Source organism: Artibeus jamaicensis, unplaced genomic scaffold (genome assembly GCF_021234435.1).
Source record: "Artibeus jamaicensis isolate MK-2021 breed Jamaican fruit bat unplaced genomic scaffold, CSHL_Jam_final contig_3214, whole genome shotgun sequence".
Lineage (NCBI taxonomy): Eukaryota > Metazoa > Chordata > Mammalia > Chiroptera > Phyllostomidae > Artibeus > Artibeus jamaicensis.
This window is the reverse complement of record NW_026521760.1, coordinates 3,185,514-3,204,922: the sequence shown is the minus strand read 5'-3', so window position 1 is coordinate 3,204,922 and position 19,409 is coordinate 3,185,514. Positions and strand designations below refer to the sequence as shown.

The following is a 19,409-nucleotide window of genomic DNA, read 5'->3' as shown; positions in this document are numbered from 1 at the left end:
GCACTTTTTAGATTTGGATTTGCAAGGTCTACAGCTCAAGTGGTATTTCTTTCTTGGTCTTCAAGTGCGACAGTCAAGCTAACAGTATACTCCCCTTGGCCTTAAAATACAAAAAGGTAGGATTCACAAAGAAACAATTATCTGAAACTAAAAGAATAATGTGCCTTTCCTATTTGGTAATGACTTTCCTAGAATAGAGAACATTATACTTTAAACAGGGCTTTGATCAGTTGCATCATGACTTATCTACATACAGGTAAGGCACAACTTAGGACAAAAATAAACAATACACACTTTTAAGTGCTCTCCATCCCCTCTTGTTGCTTCAGTGACCCAAATTCAGTCCCTCGGTGTGAATTGAGTTAACTTACCTAGGACAGAAGTTCTGACTCCTGTGCAATCTGTCACATTCATAAAGATTGTGCATAGTTGTTTCAGACCTGACCTTTTCTTCAATCTTTATCGTTGTCTATTTACCACTTATCACGTAAAAAGTTCTGTTTGTTCCTGTAAGATTCCTGCTTTTAGTATTTGGTTCCATAGTTCAAGGTATGAATAGAAAGAAAATAAAATTATTTGCTAACAGTCTTATACCATGGAGATGATTGTTTCTGTTTTAGAAAAAGTTCTCCCTCTCCCCATCCTACCTCTATTTCTATTAAAATTTTTAGAATGTTTTATCTAACCTTATCTCATTTCCAACTCTTCATATTAAAAAAGAATGATAATTATCGAATTCAGGTTACTAAGAAAACAATTTTAAAAGGGAATAAGCTTTCAAAACAACATCTTCTGTATCTCTTAAGTCTTAGACAATTTATTCTGCCTACTCTAAAATGAGGTTTGTACTAAGTCTTGTTTGGATGACTAAGGGACATGCTAGGTTGTATTAACATGAGAATTCCTCACAGAGGCACAAACCTGAAATGTTATATTCAAAGACAGAAATATGGCATAATTCAACAGAAGGAAGCATGAATTTGAAGTGTGGAAATCATTTGGCTAAAAACCTAAAGATGAGGATTAATGAGTCATCTACTCATAATAGAAAACCAGTTTTTTTAATTTACCTAGGAGCAGGGTAGAAGATGAAGACCTGGGAGAAGAACAAATTAATAAAGCTCTCTTTTAAAAAAATATTTTATTTTACTTTTAGAGAGAGGGGAAGAGAAGTAGAAAGAGAGGGAGAGAAACATCAATGTGTGGCTGCCTCTCACATGGTGCCCACTGGGGACTGGGCCTGCGACCCAGGCATATGCCCTGACTGGGAATCGAACCATGACCCTTTGGTTTGCAGCCTGCGTTCAGTCCACTGAGCTACACCAACCAGGGCAATATAAGCTCTGGAAGTGATAGTTGAAAAGTAAAATTTGCAGAAGTCATTGAGACGTAGAAATGTTTTTCTATCTTGTTAGTTAAGTCTGCATTTCTCAGACTCTCTAAACTATTTCTATGAATATTGGAAAATTTTCCTGATTTAAGTTCTCAATAAACCATCTGTTTACACAGCTAACTTCCTAAGTATGATACAGTGCTAGGCATCCCACAACTTCATTTATGAGAAATCAATACTACACAGTCGATACAACAAACAAATGTCCATACCTAAGAACCTCATGTGTAAAAGTGTTAGGCATTTGCAGATTGGAAAATAAATTATTATGGCCTCTGAAAATATACTAGACTAGGTACCCTGGCTGACCTTCTTGCTAAAAATAAAAATGTAGAATAACTAATATTTTTAATTGTTTTAATGCACTGATGTTCTTGAAAACAACTAAGGAATACTCATGGATCAAAAATGAAGTGAATTCAGGAACCCTGAGGGGTAAGGCAGAGGCTGAAGTCAACATTCACCCTGAGGGCAAATGAAGCTTCAGTTTTTATGCCTTTGAGAGCAACCGGAGGTGGAGAGGGGGCAGATGACAAAGCCCAACCTGCCCAAGATGGGGAATCTAATAGGGAACAAAATTCAGATCTGTACAGTCTGTATAAAAGGCTCACCTGAAAATAAAGAATACAGAAAAAGTCAAAGAAGCAGGATACAAAAAGATTTATCAAGCAGAAAACAAGACAAATTAGTGGCATAGCTATATAAATATCTAGGGAAATTATACTTCACCATGGAAAGTATTACTAGACATAAGAGATTAACATTTGTTACAAACAAGTACAGGATATAAAGGTAAGAGGAAAGTGAATTAACACCTGCTTTCAGAAAAAAATCTGGTACCATCTATTAAAATATTAGGATATAAAATATACATTTGCTTCTGCCCCACATACCCTGTCTTTCATAACCCTTTCACCTTTCTTCCTTGTGACTTCAAGACATGAGTTTATTGAAATTAAAATTTCAGGAAGCAAGGGGATCCAAGATGGTGGAGGACTAAGTTGAAGCTACACTACCCTCCTCCCAAACAATCTGAAATTGTAGAGATTACAACTAAATTGCAGAGAGATCATCTTGAATAGCCAACTGAACACTAGCTGGAGAGAAGACTTACAGCCACGGACAGACAGAAGAAACAGCTTCACCACAATGAGACTGATAGGAAGTGTGGAGGAGTTTTGAGAGGGCTGGCTGGGCTCCCATGGATGGCAGCTGAAGTGCTGGAGGAATATTTCAGCGATCAGGGGAGAGGTTCCCCCAAAAGTGTGGGGTATAAACCCCAAGCTGGGCTCCCCAGTTTGCAGCACCAGAGCCAGGAAGGAACCCAGACATCCAGCTGTGAAAAGCAGCAGAGTTTCTCTCTGCCAGGGACAGACACCTGGAGACACGGAGAGTCTTTTAAAGGGCCAACATATAAAATTTCATTTGCAGCCACTTACCCTGTGCTCTAGCAAAGAGGGAGCAGAGTGGGCTAGAGACGCTGGAGGAGAGACGTGTTGGTGGTTTTGGGGAGAGAATTCAGAGAGCAGCTGCCAAGATTCTGGCACTGAATGATTTCACCTCCTTGCTCAGGAAGACCTTTTGCTCAGGCAGACCACTCCCCTCCAATTTGCATCAGTCTGGGGGAAAGCAGGAGCCCTGCCCATAGGAATTACTCAGCCCCAGCCTGTGATGCTTAGGCCTGATTGCTAAATACAGAGTGACTAGATTAGAGCTGAAGCAGACAGCCATAGACTGTGGATCCCAGATAGTCTTGAATAGGCTGCCTAAGGCCAGACTGGGACATCATCTGACATCACCAGAGGAAGGAAGATCCAGAAAGTAAAAACAGTGGTAAATACTAGATGTTACCAAGACAAAATCCAATGTGGTCTTCTTAATTTTTCATACTTAATTTGAGGTATTTTTTCCTGCATAGCTATTTAACTTTCATTTTTTATCTTTGAATTTTGTGTCTATTAGGGAACTAGTTTTAATATTATAGTTTATTTCAAATCTGATATTTTGCTCCTCCCTTCACTTTTCCCATTTAACCTTCTTCTTTTCTCTTATTTTTTTACTTTTCAAGATTAAAAAAAATCTATTTATCTTTAGAGAAAAGGAACGGAGAGAGGGAGAAAAATATCAATGTATGGTTGCCTCTTATGCGTCCCCTCCTGGGAACTGGCCTGCAATAGAGGCATGTGCCCTGACTGGGAATTAAACTAAGGTCCTCTGGTTCACCGGCCTGCACTCAATCCACTGAGCTACACCAGCCAGGGCTCCTCTTGTTATTTTTGTTTTAAATTGTGTATTCTCTCATGCTATGATGAGAGAATTGTTTCCATTCTCCATTCTTTCTATTTCTCCTACATCCAGCCCTCAAATCCATTTTTCTTGTCATTGGTCATCTCACATTTTTTTCCCAATCTTAAAATATCCTAACTCTCTCTCCTCTTTTATCAACCTCTGATCCTTGGTTGTGGATAGGTGGTTGTTGCATTTCCTCAATTTTATCTTTAGATCTTCACTCTTTTGGTATTTTAAATCTCAAATATTACCATTCCCCTCTCCTACTCCATTGTGCCTTCCTCTTGCCCTTTCTTCTTTTTGTCTCAAATTTTAATTTCCCCCTGCCTTAGCCTAATTTTCAATCCTCACTCTCAGTATTCCTTCTCCCCCTGTCATCTCAAAATAACTTCCTTTTTCTCTAGACATCTCTTAAGCTTTTCTTTTTTCCTTATTCATATCCCAACTGCATTAATATTTGCTCATTTGTTATTGATAGTGCTTGGTAAATTTTTTCTCCAGTTTGGTTTCTATTTTTTTTTATTATTTTTCCTTTCTCTCTCATTATTTTTTTTAAATTTCTATTTAAATCTAATACTATATGCTTCACTTTTCTTGCTCCATTCCACCTTCTTTCCTCCCTTTATTTATGATGTAAAATTTACTTTCTCTTTTTGTCTTGTCCCGACTCCCTACTCTTACTATTTTTTAAAAGATTTTATTTATTTATTTTTAGAGGAGAAGGGAGAGAAATATCAATGTATGGTTGCCTCTCATGTGCCCCCTGCTGGGAACTGGCCTGCAGCCCAGGCATGTGCCCTGACTGGGAATTGAACCGTGATCCTTTGGTTTTCAGGCCCGTGCTCAATCCACTGAGCTACACCAGCCAGGGTCCTACTCTTAATATTGATCCTCCCTCTACTCTCTCAAAATCATTTTTCTTTCAGTTAGTCACCTCATATTCATTTGTTCTTTCTTATAATAGTGAATGCTATTCAATATGAATATAATAGGATGCTCTTAATTTCTTTATACCCTTATTAAGAGTGGCTCATATGCTGTTGATAGTGTGATTATGGATGGGTGTTATTTTTGCAGGAGTGAGCAGTTTTCTGGGCTTGTGGTTTTCTTCTGGCAGCACCTGCACAATAGAATACAAGACATGGCAGGTGGAGTAACTCTCAGTCAACCAGCTGGAAGAAAGGACCCACCAAAGAATGGCCCAGCAACAATCAAAATGCAATTACACCCAAAGAGCCAACATAAAGAGCATAAGGGCCATCTCAAGAGCATCAAGTTTAGATCAAGGAGACTGCACCACTAATCCCACAGGTCTCTTACCACAGAAGGTCACACCACAAAGACAGAGAGTCAAAGCACATCAATCTAAGAGGCAGAAACAAACAAGAAAAGTCACTGAAAATGGGAAGACAAAGAAATATCCCTCAATTGAAAGGAAAGGAGGAATCACAAGAAACAATGCTAAATGAGCCCTGGCTGGTGTAGCTCAGGGGATTGAGCGTTGGCCTGCAAACCAAAAGATCATGGTTCAATTCCCAGTCAGGGCACATGCTTGGGTTGCAGGCCAGTTCCCACTGGGGGGACACATGAAAGGCAACCACACATTGATGTTTCTCTCCCTCTCTTCTTCCTTTCCCTGCTAAAGATAAGTAAATAAAATCTTTTAAAAAAAGAGAAAGAATGCTAAATGAAATAGAGGAAAGTAAACTATCAGACATTGAATTCAAAATAATGGTTATAAGGAAACTCAATTAGTTAAGTGAGAACTGCAAAGAACTATAGGCAAGCTACAAGGAACTTACTGAGAACACATCAGCATGAAAAAGGATGTAGACACTATCAATAAAAGCCAGGAGAAAATGAAGAAAGCAATTTTGAAATGAAGAACACTGTAGAAAGAATTAAAAGCAGGCTATATGAGACAGAGGCAAGGTGGAACACAAGGAAGAAAAAAATCCCAGACAGATCCACAAAGACAAAAAGGACTAAAAAAGAATAAAGAGAGTTTAAGGGCACTGCTGGACAAAATGAAATGTAATAATATCCATATCATAGGAATACCAGAAGAAGAAGAGGAGAGAGGCATATCAAACCTGTTTGAAACAGTAGTGTCAGAAAACTTTTTTATCATGATGAGAGAAAATGTGATAAAAATCCAGGAAGCACAGAGTATCTCACTCAAGATGAATCCAAAGAGGCCCATTCTAAGATCACAGTATAAATGGCAGAATTTAAAGACAAAGAATATTAAAGGCAGCAAAGGAGAAACAGCTAGTAACATAAAGAGAGCCCTGGTATCAGCTGAGTTATCAGCTGATTACTCAACAGAAACACTACAAGCCAGAAGACAATGGCAAGAAATATTCCAAGTAATAAAAAAAAGATCTGCAACCAAGACCAATCTACCCAGGAAGGCTCTCATTTAAAATGGAAGTTGAAATAAGGAGCTTCCCAGGCAGAAGAAAAAAGTCTGAAAGTACATATCTTCACCAAACCAAGAGATGCTAAAGGAACTGCTTTAAGATGAAGAAAAAGAAAGAGAGATTGAGAGAGATGTTTATGGCCATACCACCCTGAACTTGCCTAATCTCACAAGCAAAGCAGTCAGACCTGGTTAGTACTTGGATGAGAGAGAGAGAAACACAAGTACAAAAGGAAAAATGGCAATGAATAAAAACCGTAAATGTAAATGTAAATGTTAAATGCTCCAGTCAAAAAACATAGGGTAGCTGAGTTGGTAAGAAAATATAACCTGAACTGTACTTGAACAATAATTATATAAACTTTTTAAAAAAGAGAAAATATGACCTGCATATATACTGTCTAACAAGAGACCTACCTCAGAAAAAAAGATCTGCACAGAGTGAAAGTGAAAATATGAAAATAGATATAGTCCAAGAAAACAGTCATGAGTAAAAGCTGGGGTAGCAGTGCTTATATCAGACTAAATAGATTTCAAAACAAAGAAAATAATAAAATACAAAGAAGGACACTATATAATACTTAAAGGAACAATCCATAAGAAAATATAACCCTTGAAAATATATGCACCCAATATAGGAGCACCCAAATATATATGGAAAATCTTGGAGGACTTCAAGAAAAATATCAGTAGCAACACAATCATTGTAGGAGATTTTAACACTCCTTTGTCAACAATGGATAGATCTTCCAAGCAAAGTATTTACAAGGATATTGTGGCATTGAATAATCCTCTAGATCAAATGGATTAAATCCCTATATATAGAATCTTCTATCCCAAAGAACCAAAATACATATTTTTTTCAAATACACATGGAACATTTTCAAAGATAGACAATACAGTATGTCATCACAAAACAAGCCTCAACAAACTAAAATTGAAATCATATCAAGTATCTTCTCAGATCACAATGGCTTGAAACTAGAAACCAACCTCAAGGAAAAAACTCAAAGACATTCAAATTCATGAAGGCTGAATAACATGCTATTAAATAACAAATGGATTAACAATGAGAGCAAGGAAGGAATCAAAGTTTCTGGAAACAAATGAAAATGAACACACAACAGCCCAAAACCTATGGGACACAGAGAAGGCAGTCCTGAGAGAGAAGTTCGTAACAATACAGGCCTACCTAAGAAAGACAGAAAGATTTCAAATAAACAATCTAACCCTATTATCTAAAAGAACTAGAGTAAGAACAACCAATAAAGTCCAAAATGAGTGGAAGAGAGGAAATGATAAAGATCAGAGCAGAATTAAATGACATGGAAACTAAAAGAACAATTCAAATAATCAATAAATCCAGGAGCTGGTTCTTTGAAAGGATAAATAAAATCAACAAGTCTTTAACCAGACTCATCAAGAAAAAAAGTGAGAAAACCCAAATAAATAAAAACAGAAATGAAAGAGGAGAAATTGCAAGTGATACCTCAGAAATACTAAGGATTGCAAGAAATTACTATGAACAAATATATGCCAAGAAATTTGACAACCAGGGCAAAATGGACAAATTTCTAGAAATATGTAATCTTCCAAATTGAATCAAGAAGAAGCAAAAAGCCTAAATAGACTGATAACAATCAGTGAAGTTGAAGCAGTAATCAAAAAACTCCCAGCACACAAAAGCCCTGGAGCAGATGGCTTCACAGGGGAATTTTACCAAACATCTAGAGAAGAGCTAAGTTCTATCTTTCTCAAACTATTCCAAGATATTCATGAAGAGAAAGATTCCCAAACTTAAAAAAATATATTTTATTGTTTATTTTTAGAGAGAGGGAAAGGGAAGGAGAAAGAGTGGGAAAGAAACATTAGGTTGGAGGACCTGGCCCACAACCCAGGCATTTGGCCTGACTGGGAATTGAATTGGCAACCCTTTGCTTCACAGTCCAGTGCTCAATCCACTGAGCCACACCAGCCAGGGCCCAAACTCATTTTATGAGGGTAGTATTATCCTAATTTCAAAAGTAGGTAAAGACACAACAAAGAAAGAAAACTGAAGGCCAATATTGCTAATGAACATAGATGCTAAAGCCTCCACAAAATATTGGCAAATTGGATCCAGCAAACATTAAAAAGATTATACACTATGATTAAGCAGGATTCACCCCAGGGATGCTAGGATGGTATAATATTCACAAAGCAATAAATGTGATACACCATGTAAACAAAATGAAAGACAAAAATCACATGATCACATCAATAGATACTGAAAAAGCATTTGATAAAGTATAGCACCCATTTATGATTAAAAAAAAACACTCAGCAGAATGGGAATAGAAGGAGCACAGCTCAATATAGTAAGAGTCATATATAAGAAACCTATAGCTAACATCATACTCAATGGGCAAAAACTAAAAGCTTTCTCTGTAAGGTCAGGAAAAAGACAAGGATGTTTCCTTTCACCACTTTTATTCAACATAGTAATGGAAGTTCTAGCCACAGTGATGAGACAAGAAAATGAAATAAAAGGTATCCAAATTGGAAAGGAGGAACTAAAACTCCTTTTTTTGCAGATGATATGATAGTGTAAATAGAAAACCCAATAGACTACACCAAAAAACTAATCAAACTAATAAGTGAATTTTGTGAATTAGCAGGATACAAAGTCAATATTCAGAAGCCAAAGGCATTTTTAAATACTAAAAATGAATTATCAGAAACAAAAACTAGGAAAAAATCCCATTTACTATAGCAACAAGAAAAATAAGGTACCTAGGAATCTCCAACCAAGGAGGTAAAAGACCTGAACTTGGAAAACTACTGAACACTGAATAAATTAAGAAAGATACAAATAAATAGAAACATGTACTCTATGGATTAGAAAAAGCAACATCATTAAAATGTCCACACTACCCAAAACAATTTAGAGATTCAATGCAATCCCTATTAATATACCAATTACATATTTCACAGATTTAGAAGAAATATGTCAAAAATTTATTGGAACCAGAAATGACCCTGAGCATCCCCAGCAATCTTGATAAAGAAGAACAAAGTAGGAGGTAATCACAATACCTGATATCAAACTATATTACAAGGCCAGTGTTATCAAAACAGTCTGGTACTGGCATAAGAATAGACATATAGGTCAATGGAACCAAATAGGGAATCCAGAAATAAACCCATGTCTCTAAGGTCAATTAATATTTCACAGAGGGACAGAAGCATGAAATGGAGTAAAAATAGCCTCATCAAGAAATGGTTTTGGAAGATCTGTAATGGTACATGCAATAAAATGAAACTAGACCCTGAACTCACACCATATACCAGAATAAACTCAAAATAGATAAAAGACTTAAACATAAGCTGTGACACCATAAAAGTCCTAAAGGAAAATGAAGGCACTAAAATTTCAAATAGTCCACACAGCAATATTTTTGCTGATGTATCCTCTAGAGCAAGGGACATAAAGAAAAGAATAAACAAATGGGACTATATCAAATTAAAAAGCTGCACAGCCACAGAAAACATCATTAAAATGAAAGGGAATCAACCCTATGGAAAAACATATTTGCCAATGATACCTCGGACAAAGGTTTAATCTCCAAAATATATAAAGGCTCATATGACTCAACACCAGGAAGACAAACAATCCAATTAAAAAATGGGCTAAGGACCTGAACAGACACTTCTCTAAGGAGAACATACAGAGGGACCATAGGCATATGAAAGGATGCTCAGCATGACTAGACAGCAGAGAGATGCAAATTAAAACCACATTGAAATACCACCTCATGCTGGTCAGAATGGCCATCATTAACTAATCAACAAACAAGCACTGGCCATGATGGAGGATGCAGAGAAAAAAAAAACCCTACTGCACTGTTAGTGGGAATGTGGACTGGTGCAGCCACTGTGGAAAACAGTATGGAATTTCCTCAGAAAACTAAAAATGGAACTCCCTTTTGACCCAGCAATTCCACTGCTGGGTTTATACCCTAGGAATCCTGAAGCACCAATTCAAAAGAAGCTATGCACCCCTGAGTTCACAGCAGCATTATTTACAAGAGCAACGTGCTGGAAACAGCCTAAGTGCCCATCGGTAAATGAGTGGGTCAAAAAACTGTGGCACGTTTATACTATGGAACACTACACAGCAGAAGGAAAGAAGGAACTCCTACCTTTCTCGACAGCACAGATGGAACTGGAGAGTATTAAGTGAAATAAGCCAGGTGGTAAAAGACAAATACAGTAAGATCTCACCTATAAGTGGAACCTAATGAATAAAACAAATAAACGAACAAACTAGAACCAGAGACATGGAAACAAGGAGACTGACAGGGACCAGAGGGGAGGGGCTGGGGGAGAAGGGAAGAAAGAAGGAAAAGGGTCTCGTTAAAGAGCAAGTATGAATGACCCATGAATACAGGTAACAGGGTGGGGTTTGACTGTGGGAGCTGCTCTGGGGGTGGGGGGGAGAATGGGGGTGGAGAGAACAATGAGTGAAAATTGGGACAACTGTAACAGGACAACAATAAAAAAAGATTTCAGGAATTAAACAATATGGCATGTGATTGATGTAAAGTCTGTAAACATAAAAGTTGCAAACGATTATATGTTGAAATAAAAAATAGTGATACATGTTTAAGTGGAAGAAAGCAGGTTAATAATGAATATAAATTAAGGAAGGTTGCAGAGAAAAATGTGGCCATTTTAAACAACATTGTGTTTGGTAGATATTAATTTTCAAGCAGATAACTAGCTCCTATGACTGTTTGAAAGTCCCCCTTGTGGTTTGGGATAAATCCCTCCCCAACTCCAAAACCAAAACAAAAACCCTTGCTCCCCAGAAAGTTCCCTCAGAAAATCAAGATATCTTTGTAGGAGTGGTTCCTGGCCAGGCTAGCTTCTCTGGAACCTCAAATAGACCCAATGGCACAGCAACGAGTGAAATGCAGAAGTGTGTACATGAGCTAGGACGAATTCCTGTCAGGGTGGTAAGCTGGGTTCTTGAGGGCTGAAGTGCCTGTTCTCCGCACACAATGACCAAAAGAGGAGCAAGCCTTTGGTTCTGGGCCCCCTGACTTGAGAGGTTTCTCATTCTGAGAAGGCTGCAGAGACCACAAAATTCTCCTGGGAACTCTGTGGGGAATCGGGAGGCACAGAGAATTTGTGTCTGCTCACTCCACCGTCTATTCATTGTATGTAACTTTTTTACTACTTGTTTGGGGAAAAAAATTAAGTAACACCAACTTTTAGTAACATCAAGGCCAAGTCTTAGTTGGTGTTGGGGTCTGGCATCTTCCATTAAGCTTTTGAAATACCACACTAATAAGTACAATACGTTTCTTTGGGGAAAAAAACTATTTGTTAAAACATTATTGGTACATTAATTCTCCTGCTCATTCTCATTAAATAACAAAATTCTTTGTGTACTCAATTCTTAAGAATCAAGAAATTATAAATGTACTTAAACTAAAATGAGAGAATTAAAAACATGGAAATTTATGGTAGTTAAGGTACTTAACAAAGAATTTCGCTTATTTATGGAAATGTTGATGATAGAGTTCCACAAAATCTCATACACATTTTACTGCTGTTTTACATACTAGCTTGGTAGGGGAAAAGAACAGTGTTCTTTACTCTTGCAGTTTCTTTACCAAAAGTATGTATAATTCTAGAGGGATATCACCATGGTGTTACATAGACCTTGATAGAACCCCGACCAGGTCAAATCTAGAGTCAAGACACTTCAAGGACTCCAAGAAATGATTTGAAAACAAACTTAACAAAAAGTGTATCATTTCATGCTCAGGGTCCAGCCAAACTGTATTCTGTCTCTGAGTGAGAAAATTCTAAAAACCTTCACAATATCACTCCAAAAAGGACTGGATAACAACACCCACCATGCCCCCGGCCCCAACAGCCCAGGATCCCTTAATAAGCCAGATAAATGAATTGTTTGTGTATTGGTTCAAATCCTTCTAGAATTTATTTATGCTTCTGTACTGATTCAAATGTGGGATCATGAATTTATTAAATTTACTACTATATTTAGAGGGGAGGTTTTTTCATTTCCAATACCTTATTCAAACAATTAAGAGAAACATTTAGAAAAGTATTTCAGAGATCAAGAGCTTTTCTTGCAATACGAAGACATGCTAAAACTGGTTACAAAATACCATGATACATTTAAATATTTACATTAAACTACAATTTAACCCAAAGGTTTATTAAAAATGCAACAATGTGTGGATTGAAGTGCGGGCTGCCTTCCTCTCCTGGGACTCTGCGCCTACAGATTTTACTTCCTTTGAAGATGACCTCAAAGACTGTCCCTGAGGCTTTCCGTGAATGGGAGGCTCAAGCCAAGAGGCCCTCCTGGCCTCCTGATAAACCCTGACATCTGGTTTCTAATCTGAGATTTGGTAACAAAGTCTCTGTTTCCCTGATATTTGCTTCAGATTTGCTTCAGGTTTCCCATCATAATTAAACTACTCAGGCTGAGTAGGAGTGGGAGAGTGAGGAGATCGCAGGAGGTAAGACCGGCTGGGCAAACTTCAGGATCCTAAGCGAGGAGCAAAGTAGCAAAAGAGGGACATAGTGTGAGGCGATGCGGATAGTTTGTGTTGTGGCTAAACTACTGCAGCTATATCCATGTGTTCATATTTATATTTCTATGTATCTCTATTATTCAAAAACTTTACTTTTAAATAGGCCCCTGAACTGGCCTTACCCCACCCCAGCACTATACATCTCTCCACTAAAGACCATGGCTTAAGGCAGACAGCTGTGCTGGCTTTCTTTTTCCTCTTTCTTTTTTTTTTTTTAAATCCTTACCTGAGGACATTTTTTTACACTGCTCTTTAGAGAGGAAGGGAGAGAGAAAAAAAAACATTGATTCAAGAGAGAAACATCTATTGGTTATCTCTCCTATGTGCTCAGACTGGGGATTGAACTCACAACCTAGTTACATGCTCTAACTGGGAATTGGACCCTCAACCTTTTGGATACAGGATGATGCTCCAACCAACTGAGCCACACTGGCCAGGGCTGGCTGATTTCTTGAGACTTCTTACTGATTAGACAAAATATCTGGAATTCTGACTTGAACTTTGCCATTTTCATGCAGACGTAACCTGCATCTGATATGCTCTTCCTATTGACCATTTAAGTCCTAACCCGTAGCCAGCTCCTCAGAGTGGGAAGATTCTTTTCCAGCCACTTAATATTTTTGGATATGGTTTCCAGAACAATTTGAAAAACATCCAGATGTGATCCTTGAGCTTTAAGAAATTCAAAGAACCGTTTCACCTGAAAAATAAGCAAGAATCACTGACATGGTTGAAAAAACACTTTCTCTTTCAAAGGGTTTCAAACAGCTTGCAAATAATCCAAACACAGGTGCAAACTTTTGTCTGCCAGCCTCTAAAAGGTTATATTGTTCTTTTTTTTTTGCATAATTATTACTTTACTTTATCTTCAAACAATAAATAAAGTAAGACAAGAATCATAAATCCTCACCTTACAAGTGAGCATACTATGGGTGAAGAAACTGTGATTAAACCAAGTCAGAGTTAGTAGTCAGCTGGAATTAAGTTCTAGAATTCTAAATTTGCTTAAGTGTAAGTAAACTCAAGTATTATTGTGGAAAGAAGATGTGAAACACTGGAATGCTTTAAAAAAGAAAAACAAGTAGCATTACCAACAATAGTTTTTTAAAAAATCTTTAAGAACTCTTTCAAACTTCAGTATAATGATTTGTGATGATACGAAATGAACAAAATAGCACAAAAAGGTTCATCTCTCAAAGGTAATCTACATCTTGAATACTATGTAGTTTAAAAGGTTCTAGTACTTTACCTTCCATTTACTTGCTATGTGACATTGGACAAATAACTTACTTCTTTTAATAAAATGAGAACTTCAAACCAGATTGCACCTAAGCTTTCTTCTAATTTCAGCACTTGAACATTTAAATTGTCAGGAATAGAGAGTCACAAACCTCTTGCAACTCGTCCTTGGAAGAAAAGTGAGATGTTGTGCCAGAGATGATTATTCTCACAGCGAATGAACCCAAGTCAAATCTGAAAATAAAAAGAAATTTAAGTAATAGAAATAGTGGCCTTATGTTTATTATATTATATATTTTAAAAACGTATAATGTTAATAGCTATATGATAAGCTTATATATTATAATCAATAGTATTAATTACCATAAGATTAACTGATATTCAGCCAATAAAATCCCAAAGCTATGAAACTGATCAACTTTGATCATAAAATTAAAAGGTAGGTAAAGGTACTTTAGGAACAATAACTACCTTCTTCAGCAATGTTTACATTTAAATTTATGTTTACATTTAAAGCATCATTCTCTATATTTTTTATTATGTACCCCTTAAGTAAATTGTTTTTGACCAATAACTTCCCAAACTACATTTTTTCTGTATGAATTCTATGCATGTATTATGTAATAGGTAAAAAAGAAAATGTAAACACTATAATAAATAATATATGTGGTACTGTTTTCTTCTTGCACTCTAATGTACACACTTCCCCCTTCCACTATGTTCAACCATCGTTTGTATTGGGCAATGTTACTTGGTTGAGCTCTCACTGGCAACCACAGACTGCGTCCTTCACCCCAGTGTCAAAGGGATTCATGCTGAAAAGCAGAGCACAGATACATCTAGGAAATGGTTCCAAGTCTAGGCTCTGCACATGGTCGAGCAGCAGGATAATTTCCAGGTACAAAGGAAATCTACAGCATTGCAGAAAAAGTCCGGTCATTTCAGTAGGGAACTGAGTGAGAGTCATGCAAACAATCAAACCAATGGTTCCAGTTGGGTTTTTAAGGAAACACATTTTTAAAAAGCAGTTCCTAACTGGTTTCATGTGAATGTCAGCCCTATGAAGGTCTGGGAGAGGGGAGGAAAGTGTTGTTTTGCTTACACAAAACTGTCTGTGAGGAGTCTGAGTCCATTACGGCTAAGAAATGAGAGGTAAGAGGAACTGAAGACAACTGACATCAAAGATGCTAACTGACGCTAAGATGAACAGAGAAAGTGACACAGCTCTCTCATTCAGGATACTCTCCATACAGCATTTCATAGGTGACACTTTTGGATTGGGATGGGGAAATGGCTGAACACCTTAGCAGAGGGTATGTGGTGGGAGAAAGCAATGCCATTACGTACATTCCAGTGAAATCTAATCACTGCTATGTTTTTTCCTCCTGGGGTATTTTAGGTTCAGGAGCATACTGGAGTGAGCTCTAGTTCTCCCAAAACTTGAAACCCTTTAACAGACTCAGAACCAATCCAGTTTTGAAGGAGGGCTCCCGAAACACTTCTAGTCATATTTCTTCCAGCCACTTAGTGTTCCCTGCTGTGCCACCTTTACTGGGAGTGGTGATTAGCTCTCATCAAAATTCCTGAAGGGTCTCCCAAAACAAAAAGCAAGCCAAATACCTCTCTGATCCACTATACACACACGACTTCACTGAAATCCTCTGGGCTTGTTAGTGCGACCGAAGGAGTTGCGGGGATGGGGTTGATGACTGGATTTAACTCAACTAGTACTTGCCCCCAGCAATTCTTTGCCTGACATGAATGAGAGAAATCTGTTTTCCATTCCCTTCTGCTCATTCCTCTCCCTTACGCCTGGACAGAGTAATCTGCCTTAGTTTTAAAACCAACAAACTTCACCAAACCATTTGGGTGAAACAGTACCTCTCATTTTGAGGCTTTGGGGGTCACTTGAATTATAATTGGTGTTAGGCAACCCAGATGAGTGGAAGAACACACAATGGAGATAAGTGAATACCAACTTTTTAAGGAGATGGGTCCAATTTTCTCTCACAAAATTCCAGGCTAACTGCTGCCCTTTGGGATTCCTAGCAATTGCATGAAGAAGAGCTGCCAAGTCCTGTGTCTTGATAATCTTCCCTTCCATGCCTAGTTGGATTAACCTGAAGAAATAAGAACCACATGATTTTTCATGGTATGGGTTATGTAATGAAATGAACTTAACCTACCACTATATTAAAAAAATAAGAGAGGGAGAGGCATGATAAGATATAACTTACCAAAAATAGTAACAAATTCTCTGCTGGCTAACATTTTAATATTCTAGTTGAACTGCTACTTTTTTCTAAAAGTAATTTTATTCACTTATTATTTAAAGAACTTTGATATGATTTATATAATATTTTATACACAAGAATGTACTTTTTGCAACTTTTTGGACTTTTTCCTTCAATGTTCTGAAAGTAAAACTTAGCCATTTGCCTAGTATCAATCACATAATTAAAAACTAAGGAATATTCATTTTGTGATTGACATTTTGACATGTTTTTAATCAAAACAATTCAAATCCTGATTCAATTATTATATGCCTTTGAAATTGGTGACCAACATTTTAGTGACTTCACTGAACTTGTATTAATTCCCTTTTAACCACTTAGTTAAATGAATGCACTTACTTCAACAGCTGTTCCTGATGTTTGCTGGTTGTCAGTGCATACAGAATTTTGTTTTTTTCAGCACCTGACACTGACAGTTCATATTTCTCTAAAAGGTAATTCCATCCTGCTGTGGTCTGAGCACCCGCAGAGTACACAACCTTCAACACATCTGCTGGGACACTGATGGTAAACACAGAAGTAAAGACAGACGTTTTATGAAAGAAAAAACTATTTTTTCTTATGACTTAAAATTGCTGTAACAGAAGCACCTCTGACTTATTTCCAGTATCAAGCATATTAAACTTTTTTCTGCCAAACTTTTATAAAATTATGTAATTTTACCTTGCAAATTATTCATATTTTTCCTACTGATGATGAAGTGTTTAGCAAGGAGAATAATCATAAAAATTTAACCTGCACAGAGATGAATAGAGAAAGTGTGTGGAATCAATCAATAAAAGAGATGATTTCTGAAATATAAAAGCACTGGTTTATACATAGTTGTGTCATTAAATAACCTGTATTTGAGCTATGTAATTTTTTAAAGATGATTACTTGATGCTTTAAAGTCATACTAAGAGCATATTCTAACAGTCCTGTCTTAGGGTCATCTAACTCCCTAGATCTAGAGAATTGTAATTTAGCACAGTTGGTTACCATTCAGTCATTTTACAATTCTGTTAGAGTGATATGATGCAATATTATTTTCTGTCTATAACTTTTAGATTTTATTATCCTATAAGATATTAACTAGCTTTGACTCTAATTCAGTCTATGGTGTTTAAACTCAAATATGGTTATATCAATAATAACTTAAATTTATATGGATGGCTTGCTAAAACCACAACACAGAAAAGTGGGTGTGGGGCAAGAAATTTGTTGTTTATCATGCATTGACCGTATGGTAGGAACTGCACTAATCTCTGTCCATTTTATATAACTGTCAAAGCAACCAGTGAGATAGTTATCCTAATTTTTAAAAAGTAGAAATAAAGCTCAGAAAGTTTAAGTAGCTTGCTCTGAGGTGATATAACCAGCCATTTTGGAGACAGGATTTAAACCTGTGATTCTGACACTTGTGCTATTTCCACTACTCACACTCTATGTACTTAAATATCTCAAGTGCCATTTGAATCATAAAAAAAGATTAAGTAAGTAAATAATTAAATTATAATCCACATTGTGTGTTTTATTGTGTAACTTCATAAAAATTGGTGACACACACACAAGCTCACTGTGGGTGGGACCCATAGTAGTTTGTTCGCTACTTCATCTTTAGCACTTGCAGTGGTGCCTGGCACACAGGGGACAGGCACAGACTTATATTTTAAGTTCATAAGTGAATTAAATGATCAACCTATGTAGGGAAATTCTTCATTAGGATTTATACTAATGGTCTTGAAGTTTAGAAAAAAACCCACAATACTTAATTAGGTTTCTCGATTACAAGCATCAAAGAGCTTTACTCAGAATACTCCACAGGCACAGCATTCTATTCAACATGTTGAAACGCCATGTCTATCGTACACGAGTTACTACTGTGTTTATGCAAGCCTCACACCTCCCGAGGCTAGCACAAACACAGAATGGTATTCTACTGGGTTATGGGCATCAGGATATTTATGTGTTAGCCTTACTTGTAACAGCCCAATGAAAAAGACGAGAAAAATAGAGCTGAAGACTTTTTTCTCTAAAACCGATTGTAGATTTAAATCCCAAAGAGCAGAAATATCCAAAAAGAAGGAAACTGGAATTGCTTTTGTTTAAAGGAAGAATTCAAGAAAAGCTTTGAAAAGCTCACTGAGATTTAGTTACATGGAAAAAAAGTTATGATAGCATATCACAACAATTTTACATGGAAAAAATTGACACCATGTCATTACATGGAACTAAAGTTGGTTTTTTCTTCTGTTTTAAAAATGAATCTTCCTTAATTCACATGCATATATGATTTCTCAAAATACCCAACTCTAGAGTCAGAGTTTTAACACTAACAATATAAAATCATGTGCTGGACAGAAAGAAAGGCTTATGCTGAAATGATCGTGGGGTCTGTTAGTGCCTATGGATTGCAGCCACTAAACTGAACTGCAACATAAGCCATTTGATCACTGGGCATCTTGCTGATTACACTAACCACAGAATCACTTTTGCTACCATGTAATTTCTTTAAATGGCTCAAATCATTGGTTTCCCATCAAAGTTGGGACTTGGGGCCAAGGCTTGGTCTGTAGTATTGGTTAATGAGGAAGTAAGTACATTTTTTAAAAAAAGGCATGCCCCCTTTTTTTTTCACAAGTTTCATCAGATGATCACACATGTTTTAACTGAATGTCCATTTTACATTGTTTTTTTATCTTTAAAGGGCAGCACTTTTGGAGGTGGGTGCCCCTCCGGTTCTACCCTCTATCTTTCTGTTACCATGCCAAAGTTTAGTTAGCTCTCTCCTGTAGGAACTTAAACTTCACTTCCCACAAAATCTATTGAGCACTTACTATGCAAGAACATGAAACGAGGGTACATAATCCCAGCATGTTTGTTTTCTATCTATACTAAAAGGTTTTAGCTCTCTTGTCCTGCATGATCAAAGACTTTCACGTTAAAGTGAAAAGAACAAAGAATAGGACAGAAGTTTAGATCTACTTTAATTTTCCACTGGATTCCATCCACTGAGAGAAGAGTTCAGCCGCCTTCTGGGTGCAAGGAGCGTGGTTCAGGTCACAGGCCAGCTTCAGGAGTTCTGAGCGAAGCATCCTGTCCCAGATGGAGCCCTCGTCGCTCCAGCTTTGCCTGTCAATCACTGGCTTAAAATACTGGAGAAGGTAATGCTGCAGAAA

General features: G+C 37.0%; 1 protein-coding gene across 1 annotated transcript in view; it reads right to left on the bottom strand.

Moving 5' to 3' along the window:
- Positions 1-12,902: 12,902 nt before the first annotated feature.
- The window catches only part of ERAP2 (endoplasmic reticulum aminopeptidase 2), a 37,454-nt gene continuing 30,947 nt past the window's right edge, over positions 12,903-19,409 (bottom strand). The window contains exons 15-19 of the mRNA XM_037153853.2: positions 19,216-19,400; positions 16,591-16,752; positions 15,937-16,077; positions 14,110-14,191; positions 12,903-13,418 (exon numbers count right to left, since the gene is read on the bottom strand). Of these exons, the coding sequence (XP_037009748.2) occupies positions 13,275-13,418; positions 14,110-14,191; positions 15,937-16,077; positions 16,591-16,752; positions 19,216-19,400 (714 nt within the window). The 3' untranslated portion in view covers positions 12,903-13,274. The remainder of the gene's footprint in view (positions 13,419-14,109; positions 14,192-15,936; positions 16,078-16,590; positions 16,753-19,215; positions 19,401-19,409) is intronic.